Here is a 19770-nt window from a genome sequence, read left to right as displayed (position 1 = left end):
TCCCTGCTGTGGATAAAAATCAATTTTTACCAGGTAGTAGTTTGTTTCTTGAGTTTACATGTTGGTTATTTTCAGATATTAAATATATGCTTTAAAAGTTTTTATTTGGGACATTTTTCGTTTTACATATTATAATACCAAAGAGACATGTATGTAGCTGTTAACTTTTTTAAAGATTTAAAATGAACTTTTACCCAGCAGTAGTTTGTTTCTTAAGTTTTCATGTTTGTAATTTTCAGATTTAAGGTATTTTCTTTAGAAGTGTTCCATTCGGAAATGTTTAATTTTAAATAAATAAATATTCCAATGCCAAACCAAATTATCGGTAGCTGTTAAATTGAACAACTAGAATGTGTTTATAGAAGTGGGTGTTTTTAGCTATGTGCATTTTACTTTGCATGTGCAATATCTATTATGTCATTTTGTTGCAAAATCGTTTTTTGGGGGAAAATAACACTTACAGAGTGAACTGAAGCATCTCCGCTCGACATTGCACAGTTAATCTAGTAAAATAAGCATTGTCCCTGTTGCAAATTACAAGTTAACTTTCTTCAAAACCGCCAAATACATTGACTATATATCAGCTAAACTATTTCTGATGGTGAACCTGAACCATCAAAATAAAATGTAAATGATGAAAGTCCTGTTCAGCTAGTCGAGATCTGTCTTTGAGCTTTTTGTCCTCTATTTTTAGTCTGGTAAAACAGTGTTTTCTCACAAAATGTATGATTTAATAAGTGATACTGTGCAAGCAATTTTACAAATATCTGAATTCTGACAGTGCAGACGTGCAAATATCACTTTCTGGGATGTAAACAATATCACAGTTTTTATTTTAAACGATTGGGGGCAGTTCCCCCTCACGCCCACATGATTTGATAGTAAAGTGAGTAGAGGGGACAGGCAGTTGAACAGATACATAACTGCACCCACACACTTCAAATAAAGAAAAGCTGCTTTTTTTACACACTTAAAAACGATTTCAGTCATGTTGTAATTAATTATAAAACTTCTGTATAATCCTGCTTTGACCAAAATTGCGTTATCCTCTCACAGACTCCCAAGACGATGGTGCCGAAGAACATCCAACATGCTTGCGTACGTACCAACAAATCATTGCTTATCCTACCAATGTGCTGCAGTTTGCTCACTGTTATGGCAACATGACGGGTCTTTACTCAAACACTTTCAAAATACAATTTCTAATCTCTCCCTAGTGGCAAGAAGGTACAAGAGCCTTCACAAATATGAATACCAGTACGAAGCAGAGTCACTGAATGCCATTAAAGGAGCTTCCAATCTCATAAATGGACCCAAGTGCTCTTGCAAGGTAGACATCATACCTCAGAGCATTAAGCCTTCACTTCAGTCCATTAATATTGTCCTCACGCAACATTCCAGTAAGGAAGCCGTCTAACCTCTTTGTCTCACCCTATAGGTTGAGATTGAAGTTCCTCAGTCTTGCAGCTACATCCTGCGCACCACAGGCTGTAGCTTGAGTGAGGTTGTCGATATGGACTCAGAGGGCAACCCTGTGTTCGGACCTGCCCCCGGATCTGATGCCTTCGCTGCTGCCATGGAGAAGTAAGACCCCAAGGCTGTCACACATGCCCTAACCCAACCCTTGTCCCCAATATTTGTTTAAAATTCCTTGTCCTCTCTTCTATTAAGCACATTGTAATTTGGAGTTAACAACTGGTATCCAACCTTTCACCTCTCTGTCCCTGCTCAGACATCCTCTGAAGGTTGTGGTTGAGGGAGTGTACGATGTGAAACTGTACCCTGAGGAGGATGAGTCCGTGACCATCCTGAACATCAAGAGAGGTATCGTCTCTGCCCTTGCCGTGCCCCTGCTGGAAGAGGAGAACAACAAGAAAATGGTATGTTGATCTTCTAAGAAAACACCCTAATCATAACTACACACTTTGTATTACAGTGTAGTTTCAGCGATATGAGCAAGTCATTTCTTATTCAGTACTTTATTACTAATAGTGTGTACCTTATTACTCCATATTATTCAATACAATTGGAAACTACCTGGTAAACAATGGTACATATTGGTGCTTGTTTTAGTGAATCCAAGAAACAAAAAATGTAATTATTGTGTAATAAAGCAATAATAAATGAAAGGGAATGCAGTACTGTTGGCACGCCGACATGATGCACTACAAGGTACAAGACTAGCCAAGAAAATTATGTTCATGGCTCTGCAGAGAGCAATTTGTCACATTCAGTTTTTCAGAAAACATAAATCAGTATTTATATTTATTCAAATATGACAAGGGTCATTGACTTTCCCCTCAGCCCACCATCCACGGCATGTGCAAGACCCACTACATAGTCAACGCCATGGAGGACATCGCTACTGACATCACTCTCAACAGGGACTTGTCCAAATGTGACCACTTCATCCCCCAGAGGGACCACACCAGCCCCCTGGCCCTCATCTCTGGCATGGTAAGACTGGAAAACAGTAAAAGTCGCTGGTTAGATTCTGAAATACACCCTAAATAATTTATTAATACTAATTCACTTTTTAACTCCTTTCCAAAAACCATTCAAAGTAATTATCTTTCTCCGCTCCAGTAGCTGAAATGACAACTAATATTACTCCTTATTCACTTTTTAACTCCTTTACAAAAAAAACGAAACAATAATAATTTCTCCTCCTACAGCACTATCCTCTTGCTCAGCTGATCAGAAGCTCCCAGACCTGCAACTACAAGTTTGACAATGACAAGAAGCACATGATCTCTGGTGCCTGCACTGAGAACCACATTCTGGTGCCTTTCTCTCACAAGTGTGTAAAACATTATGCCTATAATGTTTTATGAAATACGTACCTGCAATGGTAAGAGATGTTGCATACGTCTTTATCATCTCTTTGGCTTTCCACAGGGGAGAGTATGGAGTTACCAACGTTGGCAAGCAGTTCCTGACTCTGCTGGAGGTTTCCACATACAATGAGAGAGTTTTTGACCACAGTAAGTATCCCTTACATTGCATTCTAATTATGAAGATGATTGAAAAAGGTTTTCACCCGCTCAGTGTCAAAACTGACTTTATCTTCCTGCAGATGTGGCCAACCTCAAGGGTCTGCCAATGGAAGCTGCTGAGGACAAGAGTGTTGTTCAGGACAACGATGCTGCTCTGGCCGTCCTGAGGGAACTGGCCACTCTGTCCAACGGTGAGAGGAGAGCCCACCTCTTCCAGCAGCTTGTGAGCATGGTCCGTGGAATGAAGGCTGAGACCCTGAGCCCTGCTATCCCCGAGGCCCTGAAGGTGTCCGGATCCCTGACCTACCAGGTTCTGGCCCAGTGCGGTACCCCAGAGTGCAGCAGTGCCATCATGCAGATCCTCAGGACCTTTGACAACTCTGCCTTTGAGGTTGATGCCGTCGTGTTCGCTATGGGACTGGTCCCCAACCCCTCTGCCCTCCTGGTCAACGACATGCTGGCTATGGCACGGTACAAGCAGAGCAAGCCTATCCTGTATGCCCTGAGCAATGTTGTCAAGAGGTAAACAGACATTTTAAAGCAACATATTTTCTAAATGGAACTGAGCAGATGCAGACAATGAAATTCTTATGTTGAATTTCACATTGTGTTCCTCATCAGGTTCTACAAGGCCGAGGGCAAAGTGACCCCTGAGATCGAGAATGTGGCTGAGTTTGTAGTTGCCCAGCTGGGTGACTGCACCGGTGACAAGGAGCAGAATTTCCTGGCCCTGAGGGTGAATGTTCCATCGCTCCCCTTAGCTTTTTCAGATTTACTCACACAGCAAGCAACAATTTGAATCAGAATAATTCATGTTTGCTTCCTTCTGCTCCCCAGGTTATTGGTAACATGGCTGCAGCCATGGGAGCCGCCAGTCCTGCCCTGAAATCTGCTGTGATCCAGTGTGTAAACGAGCCCGCCGCTTCCCTGGAAGTCCAACAGGCTGCCATTCAGGCATTCAGACAGACCCCTGTCCCTGAGGAGGTAACTCACTCTTTTCCTATTAGCTTCAAAAATATATATGGAAACCATCAACTCTTCGTTCACTGCAGAACTGTTATACACATTCTCCTGTTTACAGGGCAGAGAGGTGCTCATGCAGGTTATTTTGAGTGGTGCTAGCCCCCTGCAGAAGCGTGTTGCTGCCTACCTGGTGCTGATGAAGGACCCCCAGCCTGCTGAACTGGCTCAGCTGGCCGCCGCTCTGCCCATCGAAGAAGACCAACAGGCCAAGAGCTTTGTCATCTCCCACCTGACTAACATACTGGAATCCACAGCAGCCGAGACACAGGAGTACGAGAGATATCATCTGCAGTATTTACTGCCTCAGCTAACAGAAATATTCTGTTCGATTCTCCCCTCCTCATCATAGGTTTGACCATATAATAAATTATTCCATCCATTACAGGCTGAGACAGAAAATTCTTGATGCCCTGCAGGGCAATGAGGTTGGAACTGTCATGGATCCCACCAAGTTTTCCCGCAACTACAAGATCGGATCTGTGCAAGGAAATATGCTCTTCGAGGGCACCAGCTATCTGCCCAAGGAAGTCATGCTGGAGATGACCCTGAAGGCCTTCGGCTACAATGTTGACATGGTGGAGGTAAAAAATACTATTTGAGTTGTTTCCCTAAAAACTATTATAGGGATGATGTTTTTTTTGCAGAATATACACTTATTTTTCTATCAGTCTCATGGTAAACATTCTCTTCACTTGTAAGGTTGGCATGGAAGGCAAAGGACTTGAGCCAACTGTTGAGGCTTTGTTCGGAGAGAACGGATTCTTCCCTGACACAGTTCTAAAGACCGTCTACTTCGTTTCTGACAAGATGCCTCTGCAGGTTAGTGAGGTCATGAAGAGGATGATGCCCGCTCTGAAGAAAGACAGAATGAAGAGACAGGTATTCAAAACCATACTATGTTCTTCCTCTTTCCTTACCAAACATTTTAATTTGTGTGATTTTAATCCTAGTTATTTAATTGTAACATGAGCTAACTGCCTCTTTCCTTGAAAAAAATATTCTGTAGGCTTCCCAGAACATCGTGAGAGAAATTGGCCGCAACCTCAACAAACTGGTCAGGAATCTGAAGGCTCAGGAGTCCCCTGAGGCTATGGTTTACCTGAGACTGCTGGGAAATGAACTTGGATACCTGAAGACCAATGAGATGGAGAAGATGGCCTACTCTGCTGGTCTGATGATTGACAACGTACTCAAGATGTTCCCCACTGATGTATGTACAAAGATATGGAAAAAAGCAACACTATCACTTCAGATATACATTAATGTTAACTCATCTGGCAAGAATGACATAACAATGATGAAAAATGTAAACGCAATTTACTATCCAAAATCTGAAATCTACATGTTCCACAGCTGATTAAGAGACTGATGACGAACGCTGACAATGAAGTCTTCGCCCATTACATCTTCATGGATAACGAATTCTTCCTGCCAACTGCCACTGGTGTACCACTGAAGATTGCCCTGTCTGGTACCTTCACCCCTGGCATCAAGGGAGGACTGCACATTACACCCGACATGGTAAACTTTTATATTTATTTTCACTGATCTGTTTTCTATTTGTAGTAACCCTAATACATGTGAAGTCCGTCAGTCTTTTTGCATATCTATATAATATACTTGGACTGATCCCTTTCCCACAGAGCGAGGTCTCCTTCATGCCCTCCGCTGGAATTGAGTTTGTGGCCCGGGTTGGTTCCCACATTCCTGAGTACCTTCTCTCTGGCTTGGAGATGCACACCAGCCTATACCATGAGAGTGGGCTCAGCGCTAAGATCGTGATGGCCGACAACCAGGTCAAGCTGACCATCCCTGCTCCTCAGGGTCCTGCCAAGCTCATCAGCATCACGTAAGTGTCAGAGTATCATTCAGATAACACTTGATGACCAATATTTATCAGATCCTAAACATTTCCTTTCCACTACCCCTATTACAGCAACAAGCTGTTCGAAGTGACCTCTGCTGGAGTGAAACCCATCCCGTCTCTGGTAGAGGACAGAATTGATGTGTCTGAGTGCACTCCATTCTTAGCTGGTATGAAGTACTGCACCACCCTTCAGTACTCTGATGCTAGCTCCCATGACACTGCACCCTACTTCCCCTTTACCGGAGATAGCAAGTAAGTACTAGTTCTATGCAAATACATTTTAACATGCTCCATTTATGTTTTCCTATTTTCAGGTAGAAATTGATCTTAGACATAACTTTTGGAAATGAAACATTTATTTAGGCTTGCTGTGGAGCTCCACCCCACTGGTGAGGTCACTGAATACACGGCCACCATCGGCTACGAACTCCTCCGGGAGGGAGAAGAAGGTCGTCAGAAAGTTGACACTGTAAAGATGGTCCTGAAGGCAGAAGGTATGGTCCTGAAGGCAGAAGCTCGAAGTTACAAAAGCCCTCTTTTAGAGTAACACAGTCCTTCCATTTCTGTCGTACAACATTTTCCTTGGTGACTAACTTATTCAGTTTATCCTGGACACAGGTGCTGACCCCACTGAGGCCACAGCCACTGTGAAGTACAACAGGAGGAAGAATGTCCTCACCACCGACATCCAGATCCCTGACTTTGACTTGGAGGCCAGAATCAGACTGGGCGTTGTGGATGGCAACACCAAGGGCAAAGGAATACACTCCATCTCCATTGACCTCATCAACAAGAACATCCCTCAGCTGTCCCTGGTTGGCCGCGCTAAGTAAGCTGACAATGCTGCCCCACAAAGTACTTCCCTGTTTTGGTTTCTTCTGTTTTCCCTTTCTTCCAAATTCCAACTGACTCATGGTTTTCTATGCAGAATTGAGGCCATGAAGGATGCTATGCTGCAGGTGCAGCTGCTTGTCCCTTCAATCAAGGCTGACGCCACAGTTACAGCCAACGTGAAGCGTGGTGAGGAACTGGAACTTGAGCTTGAGAGTGACATCAAGCTCCCAGAGACCACCTCAGTGCAAAAGATCACCCTAAAATATGGTATGCAGGCTTTCAATAACGACCAGATTTTGTACAATGATAAATTGTTTTGCTTCATGATCAATTTTAACTGTATGTTTCTGAGAGCTTTGCCAGGCTTTAAATGCCAAGTATCCATGGGAAAGTCATTAACATTCAATTTAATTTACAATTAATGAATCTTACTTTGTAGATGACGAGAAGATTGTGGCTGAGGTCAAGTCTGACATGAACTCTGAGATCCAGAACATCCTCCCTCACGAGGCAATCCAGAAGATGGTCAGTGATGTTCTTGATCAGCAGGTGGGCCAGACCGACATGAAGGTCCGTCACATCCTCACCAAGTCTGCAGAGGTAAAACTACAAAAAAACACTTTAATCTTATGATCACTATTTTGTCCTCACTGAACTTAATATATTACAATATGTACAGTACCAGTCAAAAGTTGACACACCTACTCATTTAAGGGTTTTTCTATATTTTTAAAATGTTCTACATTGTAGAATAATAGTGAAGACATCAAAACCATGAAATAGTTTGTTTAACACCAAAAAAGTGTTAAACAAATCAAAATCTATTCTTCAAAGTAGCCACCCTTCGCCTTGATGACAGCTTTGCATACTCTTGGCATTTTCTCAACCAGCTTCACATGGAATGCTTTTCTAACAGTCTTGAAGGAGTTCCCACAAATGCTGAGCACTTGTTGGCTGCTTTTCCTTCACTCTGCGGTCCAACTCATCCCAAACCATCTCAATTGGGTTTAAGCCCTGTGATTGTGGAGGCCAGGTCATCTGATAAAGCACTCCATTACTCTCCTTCTTGGTCAAATAGCCCTTACACAGCCTGAAGGTGTGTTGGGTCATTGTCCTGTTGAAAAACAAATGATAGTCCCACTAAGCGCAAACCAGATGGGATGGTGTATCGCTGCAGAATGCTGTGGTAGCCATGCTGGTTAAGTGTGCCTTGAGTTGTAAATAAATCACTGACAGTGTCACCAGCAACGCGCCCCCACACCATCACACCTCCTCCTCCATGCTTCACGGTGGGAACCACACATGCGGAGATCATCCGTTCACATACTCTGCGACTCATCAGAACAAATGACAGATTTCCTCCGGTCTAATATCCATTTCTCATGTTTCTTGGCCCAAGCAAGTCTCTTCTTATTATTGGTGTCCTTTAGTGGTGGTTTCTTTGCAGCAATTCGACCATGAAGGCCTGATTCACGTAGTCGCCTCTGAACAGATGTTGAGATGTGTCTTTTACTTGAACTCTGTGAAGCATTTATTTGGGTTGCAATTTCTGAGGCTGGTAACTCTAATGAACTTAGCATCTGCAGCAGAGGTAACTCTAGGTTTTCTTTTCCTGTGGTGGTCCTCATGAGTGCCAGTTTCACCATAGTGCTTGATGGTTTTTGCGACTGCTCTTGAAGAATCTTTAAAAGTTCTTGAAATGTTCCGGATTGACTGACCTTCATGTTCTAAAGTAATGATGGACTGTCGTTTCTCTTTGCTTATTTGAACTGTTCTTGCCATAATATGGACTTGGTCTTTTACCAAATAGGGCTATCTTCTGTATACCACCCCTACCTTGTCACAACACAACTGATTGGCTTAAACTCATTAAGTAGGTCGCCAAAATTCCACAAATTCACTTTTAACAAGGCACATATGTTAATTGAAATGCATTCCAGGTGACTACCTCATGAAGCTGGTTGAGAGAATGCCAAGCTGTCATCAAGGCAAAGGGTTGCTACTTTGAATAATCTCAAAAGTAAAATATATTGTGATTTGCTTTACACTTTTTTAGTTACTACATGATTCCATATGTGTTATTTCATAGTGTTGATGTCTTCACTATTATTCTGCAATGTAGAAAATAGTCAAAATAAAGAAAGACCCTGGAATGAGTAGGTGTGTCCAAACTTTTGACTGGTACTGTATTTCTATTACAGGCAACCAACAACTACCTGGAGAAATATGCTGCTGATATCCCGTACATGCAGAACCTGAGAGTCCCTGGGATGCCGGAGATGACTCTGCCTGAGAAACTGTTCCTGAATGCGTAAGTTACATCAATCAACTACCATAAGAATCATTTTCTATCAATACATTAACTGATTTTTTTTTTGGGGGGGGGGGGTTCCATGACTAATTAGATTAAATATAATTTTCTTAAACAGTGAGGCCACAGCTGCTTACCACTTCAACAATGAGCGTATCTTCATCGCCATTCCCCTGCCTCTTGGTGGAAAATCATCTGAGGAGCTGAACTTCCCAGCTGCACTGACCACACCACACCTGGCTCTGCCCCTGCTTGGCTTGGACATTGCATCCATGGAGATCCCGATCCCTGAGCTTTTCATCCCAGAGACCCTTGATGTGTTTGTGCCCCTCTTCGGAAAAGCTCAGCTGTCCACAAAAGTGAAGAGCAACTTCTACAACTTGGAGGGCTCAGTGTCTGCTGGCAAAGATGCCGTTGAGACACCAAGCTATTCTGCCAAGTTTGATGTGACAGGCAGCTGCTCAATGGAACTCCTGTGCATCAAGATTGAAGGTAGTGCTCCACCTCCAGACATTTTCTAATGTCTTTGTAAATAATAGAGAATTACACCATCTGGAACATGTTTAGTTGTGCAATAATCAATAATTGTTCCTTCTGTGTTGTAAATAGGATCTGGATTGCTTGCCACCACTCCTGCTGATTCCATCAAGGCCCATGTGAAGACCTCCGTGAGCCACAAGCTCATTGATGCCAGCATTAGCATAAGGGAAGTTGGCACTGTTACAGACAACAAGATCAATGTGAAATCCAGCAGCAAAATCGAAGCAACAAGCCCCATGGGTCTGAGTGTAAATCTAGAGCACACCGGCCAAGTTGGCTTCAATTCTGAAGCGCCAATACTGGCTCCAACACTGAAGATCTCTGGTGATAGCAACTTGGAGGGAACAGTCAAAGCAGGACATGTCTATGGCACCACAATCACCACCCAGTCTTTTACCATCTTCCCATTCAGACCAGAGGCAAAGATTGATTCTTCCCTGAAAATTAATTCAACCATTCTTAAGGCCCAGAACACCATTGCTGCATCCTTTGCCAATGGCGAGCTGTCTGTTGTGTCTAACACGAATGCATTCGAAGACATCCTGACCCATGCTGCTGAACTTGCCTTCAAGGATAACCAGCTGTCTCTGAAATGTGACACCAATGCCCTTGCCCTTGGCATGAAGATCCACAACCAGGCTGAGGCTTCTGTTGGCTCTGGAGCAGTCACAATCAAGATGGAGACCAACGCTGACCACTCTGAGAATCGCATATACTCTCTTGTCACTGCCTCCCTGGATGTCAATGGCCTGGCTGTGAACAGTGATGCCACTGTAAAGCTGCTTGAGAACAAAGCTGCACACAAAGCTACCCTGACAATGAATAAGGATGGCCTGGCCACAAGCGGAACAATCACCCTGCAGGGCACGTTCACCATGGAGAACACCTTCAACGGTGGAATTGATGCCTCCAAGGCTACTCTGTCCATTGAGACCAAGAGTGCATTGAATGACATGAAGGTTGAGAATGCCAACTCACTGACCATCACTCTCTCCAGCCTTGCCTTCACCTCAAAGGCTGAGGCCATTGTCAGCGAGAGCACTTCCTATACACATGACATCACCATTGACTTGCAGGACTACACTGCCTCTGTAAATATGAACAATAACCTGAAACTGCTGGGAGCCAACCTAGTCAACGAGGCTCAGCTGAAGGCAGTGATCTACAAAATTGACTTTACTGGAAGCCTGAAGGCGGCTTGTGGTGAGGAAGAGCTCAAACACACCTATGAGATCAACTATGCAGACTTGACCGCTAATGCTAAGTGCAGCACTACTGGAAAGCTCCTTGGTGCTCACATGAGCCACAACATTGAGCTTGAAATTATTGGCCTTGCTGCAAAGATCCACAATGATGCCCGCTTCAACTCCCAGCCTTTCCGCTTCGACAACACCATCCGTGCCAGCATTATTCCCTTCAACTTCAATCTTGATGCCATCTTTAATGCTGATGGTGACCTGACCCTGTATGGCAAGCAGAGCGCTCAGCTCTATGGAAAGTTCCTCCTTAAAGCACAGCCCCTGGCTTTTGCCAGCTCTCATGAATGCAGAGCTTCTGTCACCCAGCAGCTGGACAATGGCTTCCCCCTGGAAACCACAATTGACAACAAGATAGACACACTTCTGACTCCCCAGGAGCAGAGGGCCATACTTAGGATGAAGTCCAAGATGAACAACCATGCCCTCAATCAGGAAGTGAGTGCCTACAACAATGCTGAAAGGCTTGGACTGGAGCTGTCTGCAACCCTCCTCACCGGCCTCCTGAACACAGCTGCCAGTGAAGACCAGGAATTCACAATCTCTGGTTTCCTGAAGTATGATAAGAACACTGACAGTCACTTGATTAACCTGCCCTTCCTCAAAAGTTTGCCTGCAATCCTGGAAAACATCAAGATCACTATTGTTAACATGGCAGAGGCTATTCAGAATTACATCAATAGTGATGAGGTCAAGGCTAAGCTTGAGGCTCTGCCCCATCATGTCAGTGACTTTGTTGCCAAACTGAATCTGGAAGGCAAGTCTGTCCAGCTCAAACAGAACCTGATTGCCCTCACCGAGGAGTACGCCATCACTCTGGAATACCTAGAGGCCTCCCTTGTGAACCTCAAGATTGCTGTTGAAAAACTGCTGATGGGCCTGGCATCCAGTATCCAGGGCATTGTTGCTGCTACCAAGGAGATGATTGCGAGTGGCACCCTGTCTGAAACTGTAATTGAGAGGCTCAGCCAGGAGCTGAATGCCATCAACGAGGAGTATAACATCACTACTATGATCGTAGCTGTCATTGATGCCATTGAAGAGCTGATCAAGCAGATTGACATGCAGAAACTGAAGGACAGCAGCATTTCACTCCTGCACGACATTGATGCCCAGTTTGAAATCAAGGCTAAAATTGAAAACGCAGTGAGTGATTTAAAGCAGTTCATTGAGAACTTTGACAGAACCAAAACTGTTGAGGATCTGAGAAACTACATTTCCTCCATCAACTTGGAAGCTCATGTTGAGCAGCTGATGGAACACCTTCCCACTGAAGTGATCAGCAAGATGATTGAGTCTGTCAAGGCAGTGATCCAGGAATTGGACATCATTGGCAAATGTAATGTTTTCCACGCCAAGTTGACAGAACTGATTGTCAAGTATGAGGTTGACAAGAAGGTTGAAGCAGTCCTGGAGAAGGTTGTGGGTCTAATTAAGCAGTTCAAAATCGATGAAACAATTCAGGTCCTTGTTAATAAGCTGAAGGCCATCGATATCCCAGCGAAGGTAATGCAGATGCTGGAAGAAGCCATCAACTCCTTAAAAGCTACTGAGATCAAACAGGTAATTGAACAGGTGAATGAATATCTTGACTCTGTTATCCAGAAGCTGAAGTCATTTGATTACAATGCCTATGTGGATGAAGTCAACCAGATGATTGCTGAATACACCGCTCATGTAAACGAGCTGATCAAGGCACTTGAGATCCCACAGAAACTTCAGGCTTCAAGAGAGTTTGTCAACTTTGTTGTGTCATCTGCACTTAACTACATTGAACATCTGAGGGAAATCAAGGTTGCAGACATGATCAAAACAGTGAAGGACATAGCTGACCATGCCATCCTTAATGACCTTAAGGCAATTTCTGAGAGGCTAAAGCAGAGAATCACCGATATGGACCTTAGAAATTATATCATCTCATACCTGCAGCAGGTGAGCGAACACTACACCAAGGTCATCACTGTCATAAATGAGGTGTTTGGCAATGTGATTGAGGTGATCCAGAAGTTTGCTGGTGAACAACAAATTGTCAGCGAGGTCAAGCAGATAATTGAGGGTGTTGTTACTGGACTGAAGACAGCTGAGCTGGACTTTCCTTCATTCACCATCCCTCTCACTGACCTGGTCATGCCCTCCATGAAGGTCAGCCTAGAGAAGCTTCAGGAGATTGAAATTCCAACACAGCTGGATATCCCTGAGTTCACTATCCTGGGTTTACACACAGTGCCAGCCACCACCATTTCCTTTGACGATATCAAGCAGAAGGTCACAGAGCTCATAGATTTTATTGTCAACTTTGAGGTCCAGAATCTTAATTTGGATGTTTTCTTCGGAGACCTGACCATGAGCTATCTGCCAACCCTACCTGACATTACTCTCCCAGAGATCACATTCCCAGAGTTCTCCTTCCCTGCCCTCCCTAAGATGGCCGCAGATAAGCTCCTAGAGATTCCAACTCTCCAGATCCCTGAGATCAAGCTCCCTGCCATTCCCAGTGAGATCAGTCTCCCTTGCTTCGGCAAGCTCTATGGTGAGATCAAAGTCAGCACCCCCATCTACAGCATTAGGACCTCTGCTGAGCTCCAGAACTCTACTGACAGTGAGGAGACTCCTCAGCTCACTGCTTTCCTAACCTCCCAGGCCATATCTCCCATTTTTGAGATATTCAGCTTCAACCTGGACTCCACTGCTCGCGTTGCCATCCCCAAGTTGAACCGTGTGATAGTTGCAGAGAACCTTAAGTTTACCCACACTGCACTTGCAGTCGAACACCAGGCATCAGTGACCCTCTACCGCCTTGCAGCCCAGGCCTCAGCTAAGACCACAGTCAAGGCAACCACTGCACACTACACGGCTGACATTGTCAATAATGCATTCTTTGCCACATTGGGTGGTATGTCTGCATCTGTGGACACTACCTACAACCACCAGATACATATCCCAATCCTTGGCTTCACCAATGGTGCCTCTGTGACCCAAAAGGCTGTTGCCCGCCTGGAGGACACAACAATCACTCTGACCATTGGAAATGATGGTGCTATGAAGTTCAACTTTCACGAGGGCACACACAAGTGTGACCTTCACTTCGCCATCAGTCCCAGCACTGCTAAGCTGACAATCTCCGCTGACACCGACACTGCCCTTCTGAAGATGAAGCAGACCATGAACGCTGATGCAGTCATTCTCAGTCACATCACATTTGAGGCCCGCTCTGAGGCAGAAGGCCCAGCCATCAAGAACAGCCTTCTGGTGGCATCTGGAAATGCCAATTTGGGAGATATGAAGGTTGAACTGAAGGCAAACCATGACACAGAGCTTGTTGGAGGTCTCAGTGGAATCCTGTCAAACTCTCTCACCGTTAAAATTCATCCTATTGAAGTTGTCTTTGACTTCCAGAACAAGGGAAACACCAAGCTCAGCTTCAACGAGGCACTGATGGCCAAGATTGATCTCCAGAATGACTACTCTGCCACAATCAAGCCTGAAGCTCAACAGATCAACACTGTGGCTCTTGCCCGTTTCAACCAGTACAAATCCTCCTACAACTTCACTATTGACAACAACGAAAAGGAGGCTGGCATCTTTGCTACCATGAATGGTGAGGCAAATCTTGAATTCCTGACAAACCCCATCAGCATCCCAGAGATTGATCTGCCCTTCATTAACATGCACATTCCAGCCATCAGCGATCTGAACCTGTATGAGCATACTGGCTTGAAGAACATCTTGACCACCACAGAGCAGTCTCTTGATGTTGATTCCAAGATCCTGTACCAGAAGAGTCAGTTTTACTCTCTGGGCAACCTGATCACCGAACTCTCCCTGAAGTCACCCATCTTCAATCTGAATGCCAATGCCGGACTTTACGCTGAGGACGACCTTGTGTTCCGCCTGGGAGCTACCACAGCCTCCGTTTTTGAGGCTCTTAAGACCAAGCTTGATGGCACCACCAGTTTGACCACCAAAAGAGGTTTTAAGCTGGCCACATCCCTGTCCTTGGAGAATGCCCACATTGAGGGAAACCATGACAGCACTTTCAGCCTAAGCACCGACAACCTGGAAGCTGCGGTGTCTGTGGCTACCATTGCAAAGATTGCCCTGCCCATCTTCAACCTAGAAGCCAATCAGCAATTTGTTGCAGACACCAAGACCAAGCCAAATGCTGCCTCTACATTGAAGCTGAAAGGTGATTTCAACCTGCCCCTTATCAAAGCAATTGGCAAGGTAGAGGCTGACCACAGCCTGAAGCTAGAGGGAACCCTTGAGTACATCTCTGTGGAGTCATCCATCAAGGGCAACATTGATGCCACAATCCTGGAATACAATGCTGTTTTGGGAGCTCTGGACAATGAAGCTAACATCTACCTGAATGCTGATGGCCTACGCTCCACCTCAAAGATCATTGCCAATGCCAAACTCAGCAACGGTGAGACAACTGTCCTGGAAATTGATGTGGATGAGAACCTGGCTGTTGAGGCATCCGTGAGCCATGTGTATGCAGTGCTGAAATTCGCCAGCAACAACGAAGCCAATGTGATTACCTTCAACACCAAGGGAAAGCATGTAGCCCAGGCTACCATTGACTTTGCACCATTGACATCACTGACTGCTGATGTTGAGATTGACATGTCTCAGCCAAGCAACGTGGGTGACATTTCCCTCTTTGAGAAGACTGCTGTCGAGCTGACAGGTACCAAGCAGAAGATCTCTACCACCGCCAAGATTTCCACCCCTGTGTACACCACAAATCTGGCAGCTGAGTTGAAGGGTGATGCCCCTGTCTTCAAGGCCGAACTGAAGTCATCTGCTACCTCTGTCATCAACTTCCTGGATTACGACGTGAATGGTAAAATTATAAAATGTCCTCTATAATGTCATCATTTGATGCAAAATAATTGTATTTGAGGAAATTGAAACTGCCTCAACAGCTTCCTTCACTGCAAGCTTTGAGAACGAAGCCCTGAGCGTGAATGGCAAGGCTGTCCTTACCCATGCAGACCTGACCATGGACATTCAGAATGTGATTACCCAGGCTATGAGGTAAAGTAATACTTTTAAACAGGCTGATTTCAATGCATAATACATATTGAAACAAATTATTTAGGCTTGTTAGCACAATGTTTTTTTTTTATTTTTTTTTATTTTTTTGGGGTTAGCACAATGTTAATCAAATCCTTACAAACATTTTGCAATTTGAAGATACCTGAATATGTATTAGTATGGTTTGTTTTGTCATTTGTGCATTTCAGGAAGAAGCGTCAAGAGGAGGGAAGGTAAATACTCAATAATGTACCTTCAATTCACTTCAATCCAGGACTATTGCATGAGCAAATAAAGTCTACATCTTTTGACCTTCTACTACACACATGTATTACATGGAGTTATAAACTGGGTGGTTCGAGCCATGAATGCTGATTGGCTGAAAGTTGTGGTATATCAGACCGTATACCATGGAATGACAAAATATGCTCTAATTGCGTTGGTAACCAGTTTATAATAGCAATAAGGCACCTTGGGGGTTTGTGATATATTGGCCATATACCGCACCCCCCTCGGGCCTTATTGCTTAATTAAACTATGATTGAATAGACAGTAACTGATCACACTGTTTTTCTTCAACTACTTAGTGTCTCCCGCCACACCCTGAATGTGGACATCACCAGCCCAACCTTCACTGATGTGAACTTCCGCTATGCTGCCCGCAGAGATGGCGTCAGTGCTTCCATCTCTACTCCATCCACTGGGTTCTTGGGTCTTCAGCTCCAGGGCAGGAAACCATCTCAGCTGAGCGCTAGACTCTACAGCCGTTATGCTGTGCGTTTCTTTTAATTTCATTCATCTTAAAATACTCAATACTTGTGTCCCTATTCACAAGTCAAATAGATGTCACCCTATTGTACAGGTCAATTGAAATGTGTTGTGTTTATCCTATATCTAACAGTCTGCCCCTGAGGATGATGTTGACATCTTGGTCATCAGAGCTACTGCTAAGGATGCCGATAAGATAAAACTACAGGTTGCCTACAACATGGAGGCCCCCCACGACATGCTCCTGGGTCTGAAGGAGAGACTACCTGCCATCACATCCACCCTGAACAGCTTCTCTAACAAGTATGAGATCTTCGGGCACGTGGAGGGGCTGAAAAGCTCCATCATCAACCTCATTGAGGAAGCCTACACTGCTGCCAACAGCCACGCAGCCGAGCTGAGCCAGCTGTCAATCCTCTTCAGGAACACTGTTTTCCAGTTCCAGAAAACCATCCAGGTCTTCCTGGATGCTGCCATTAAGTTCCTTAGGGAGACAGAGTTCAAGCTCCCTGGCTCTGAGGAAATTACCACCCTGCCTAAGGTCCTCAAGCAGCTGACCACTGGCATTGCCACTATGGTTGAGCAGGCCATCCAGGTGGTCATAGACAGTGCAGAGGCCTCCTTCAATGCTCTGGTCGATATGATCAGCGACATCCAGGTCACTATGCCAATTGGTGATGTGATGACTGGAGGCCAGATCATAGATAACATGAGAGCCAACATGAAGCATGCTCTTGCCCAGCTTGTTGGTCTGGTGAAGCATCTGGAGAGCCTTGACATGGTCCTGGAGAAGCTTGGCGAGACCCTGAAGGTCATCGTTGAGAAGGCCCAGGACTTTGTCGACACTCTGAAGTCTGACTATCTGGATGCCGTCGCTATCTACATCAACGCTCTGTACGATAACCTTGTCGGCGTGATCAAGACCGTCCTGGACCAAGTCAATACTGTGTTAAACATGGAGCAGGTGAACATAGCAATTGAACACGTCGCTAACATGGTTCAGTCTGTGGTTAATCAGCTCAACCTCGCCATCACTGGTCTTCTGCAGCAGGCTTCTGAGGAGGCCCAGGCTTTCATCAAAGTTAGCGGTGGAAGGCTTGAGATCGAGCTTCCCTTTCCCTTCCACCAGTGAGATACCTTCACAGACTGAACCCTGAGTCTAACACTACCCATCTGTTTAACATTATGCTACTCAGAGGCACAGGGCTGGGAATGTACTTCAAACAAGTATTTCAGCACGTCTTTAAAGCCTTTAGGTAAACATGCAGCTATTATTTTATAATTTTTGTGTAAATGACAAGTGGTACACTTACCAACATAAAAATGAAATACTGTTGAGTCCTATTTCCCTATCTATCTGTACCATACAAGATGCAATATGAGAGTACAAAATAAATAACATTTATACAGCATTATGTTTGATTTATATTTTTCCACCTGCTATGTGTATGTTTTGAGATCCTCAGTATTTTAACAACAGGCATTCCATTAGTGATGCAAATGAGTGATGTGAACCATAGACACTATTAATATTGATAAGACTGACTTTCTTTCAGTGTTGAGAGATCTTTAGACATAGCCCGAATATAACTTTCAAAATGAGCAAAGTGGAAAGCCTATATGAATAATATTAACCTCTAATTCCTCCCAAACCCGGATCCGGGAGCACCCCCATCAGTAAAAAAGCTGACTAGCATAGCCTAGCATAGCGTCACAAGTAAATACTAGCATCTAAATATCATTAAATCACAAGTCCAAGACACCAGATGAAAGATACACATCTTGTGAATCCAGCCATCATTTCTGATTTTTAAAATGTTTTACAGGGAAGACACAATATGTAAATCTATTAGCTAACCACGTTAGCAAAAGACACCACTTTTCTTACTCCACCATTTTTTTACTGCATCAGTAGCTATCACAAATTCGACCAAATAAAGATATAAATAGCCACTAACCAAGAAACAACTTCATCAGATGACAGTCTGATAACATATTTATTGTATAGCATATGTTTTGTTAGAAAAATGTGCATATTTCAGGTATAAATCATAGTTTACCATTGCAGCCACCATCACAACTCTCACCAAAGCGACTAGAATAACTACAGAGACCATCGTGTATTACCTAATTACTCATCATAAAACATTTCTTAAAAATACACAGCGTACAGCAAATGAAAGACACAGATCTTGTGAATCCAGCCAATATTTCAGATTTTCTAAGTGTTTTACAGCGAAAACACAATATAGCGTTATATTAGCTTACCACAATAGCAAACATCACAACAGCATTGATTCAAGCCAAAAATAGCGATAACGTATAAACCACCAAAATACACTGCTCAAAAAAATAAAGGGAACACTTAAACAACACAATGTAACTCCAAGTCAATCACACTTCTGTGAAATCAAACTGTCCACTTAGGAAGCAACACTGATTGACAATAAATTTCACATGCTGTTGTGCAAATGGAATAGACAAAAGGTGGAAATTATAGGCAATTAGCAAGACACCCCCAATAAAGGAATGGTTCTGCAGGTGGTGACCACAGACCACTTCTCAGTTCCTATGCTTCCTGGCTGATGTTTTGGTCACTTTTGAATGCTGGCGGTGCTTTCACTCTAGTGGTAGCATGAGACGGAGTCTACAACCCACACAAGTGGCTCAGGTAGTGCAGTTCATCCAGGATGGCACATCAATGCGAGCTGTGGCAAAAAGGTTTGCTGTGTCTGTCAGCGTAGTGTCCAGAGCATGGAGGCGCTACCAGGAGACAGGCCAGTACATCAGGAGACGTGGAGGAGGCCGTAGGAGGGCAACAACCCAGCAGCAGGCCCGCTACTCCGCCTTTGTGCAAGGAGGTGCACTGCCAGAGCCCTGCAAAATGACCTCCAGCAGGCCACAAATGTGCATGTGTCTGCTCAAACGGTCAGAAACAGACTCCATGAGGGTGGTATGAGGGCCCGACGTCCACAGGTGGGGGTTGTGCTTACAGCCCAACACCGTGCAGGACGTTTGGCATTTGCCAGAGAACACCAAGATTGGCAAATTCGCCACTGGCGCCCTGTGCTCTTCACAGATGAAAGCAGGTTCACACTGAGCACATGAGCACATGTGACAGACGTGACAGAGTCT

General features: G+C 44.4%; 1 protein-coding gene across 1 annotated transcript; it reads left to right on the top strand.

Moving 5' to 3' along the window:
- Positions 1 to 1068: 1068 nt before the first annotated feature.
- On the top strand, positions 1069 to 18047 carry LOC120024250 (apolipoprotein B-100-like). Its single transcript, XM_038968445.1, has 27 exons — positions 1069 to 1098; positions 1439 to 1584; positions 1733 to 1880; positions 2305 to 2457; positions 2676 to 2800; positions 2899 to 2984; positions 3077 to 3518; positions 3618 to 3732; positions 3834 to 3980; positions 4078 to 4289; positions 4405 to 4600; positions 4719 to 4898; positions 5026 to 5229; positions 5373 to 5540; positions 5663 to 5868; positions 5956 to 6138; positions 6250 to 6380; positions 6505 to 6715; positions 6815 to 6987; positions 7160 to 7320; positions 8922 to 9031; positions 9150 to 9523; positions 9641 to 15673; positions 15756 to 15867; positions 16077 to 16100; positions 16455 to 16641; positions 16769 to 18047. The coding sequence occupies exons 1-27, from the start codon at positions 1069 to 1071 to the stop codon at positions 17765 to 17767; spliced, it is 11256 nt and encodes a 3751-aa protein (XP_038824373.1). The 3' UTR covers positions 17768 to 18047.
- Positions 18048 to 19770: the final 1723 nt, after the last annotated feature.

Source organism: Salvelinus namaycush, chromosome 29 (assembly GCF_016432855.1).
Source record: "Salvelinus namaycush isolate Seneca chromosome 29, SaNama_1.0, whole genome shotgun sequence".
NCBI classification, from domain to species: Eukaryota; Metazoa; Chordata; class Actinopteri; order Salmoniformes; family Salmonidae; genus Salvelinus; species Salvelinus namaycush.
The sequence above is the reverse complement of the archived record's forward strand: the minus strand, read 5'-3'. Positions and strand labels throughout refer to the sequence as shown.

Coding starts and splice junctions, on each gene's coding strand:
- LOC120024250 (XM_038968445.1), top strand. CDS start 1,069: ATGGTGCCGAAGAACATCCAACATGCTTGC. Junction 6,139..6,249: donor CCCTTTACCGGAGATAGCAA/GTAAGTACTAGT, acceptor ACATTTATTTAG/GCTTGCTGTGGAGCTCCACC. Junction 7,321..8,921: donor TCCTCACCAAGTCTGCAGAG/GTAAAACTACAA, acceptor TTTCTATTACAG/GCAACCAACAACTACCTGGA.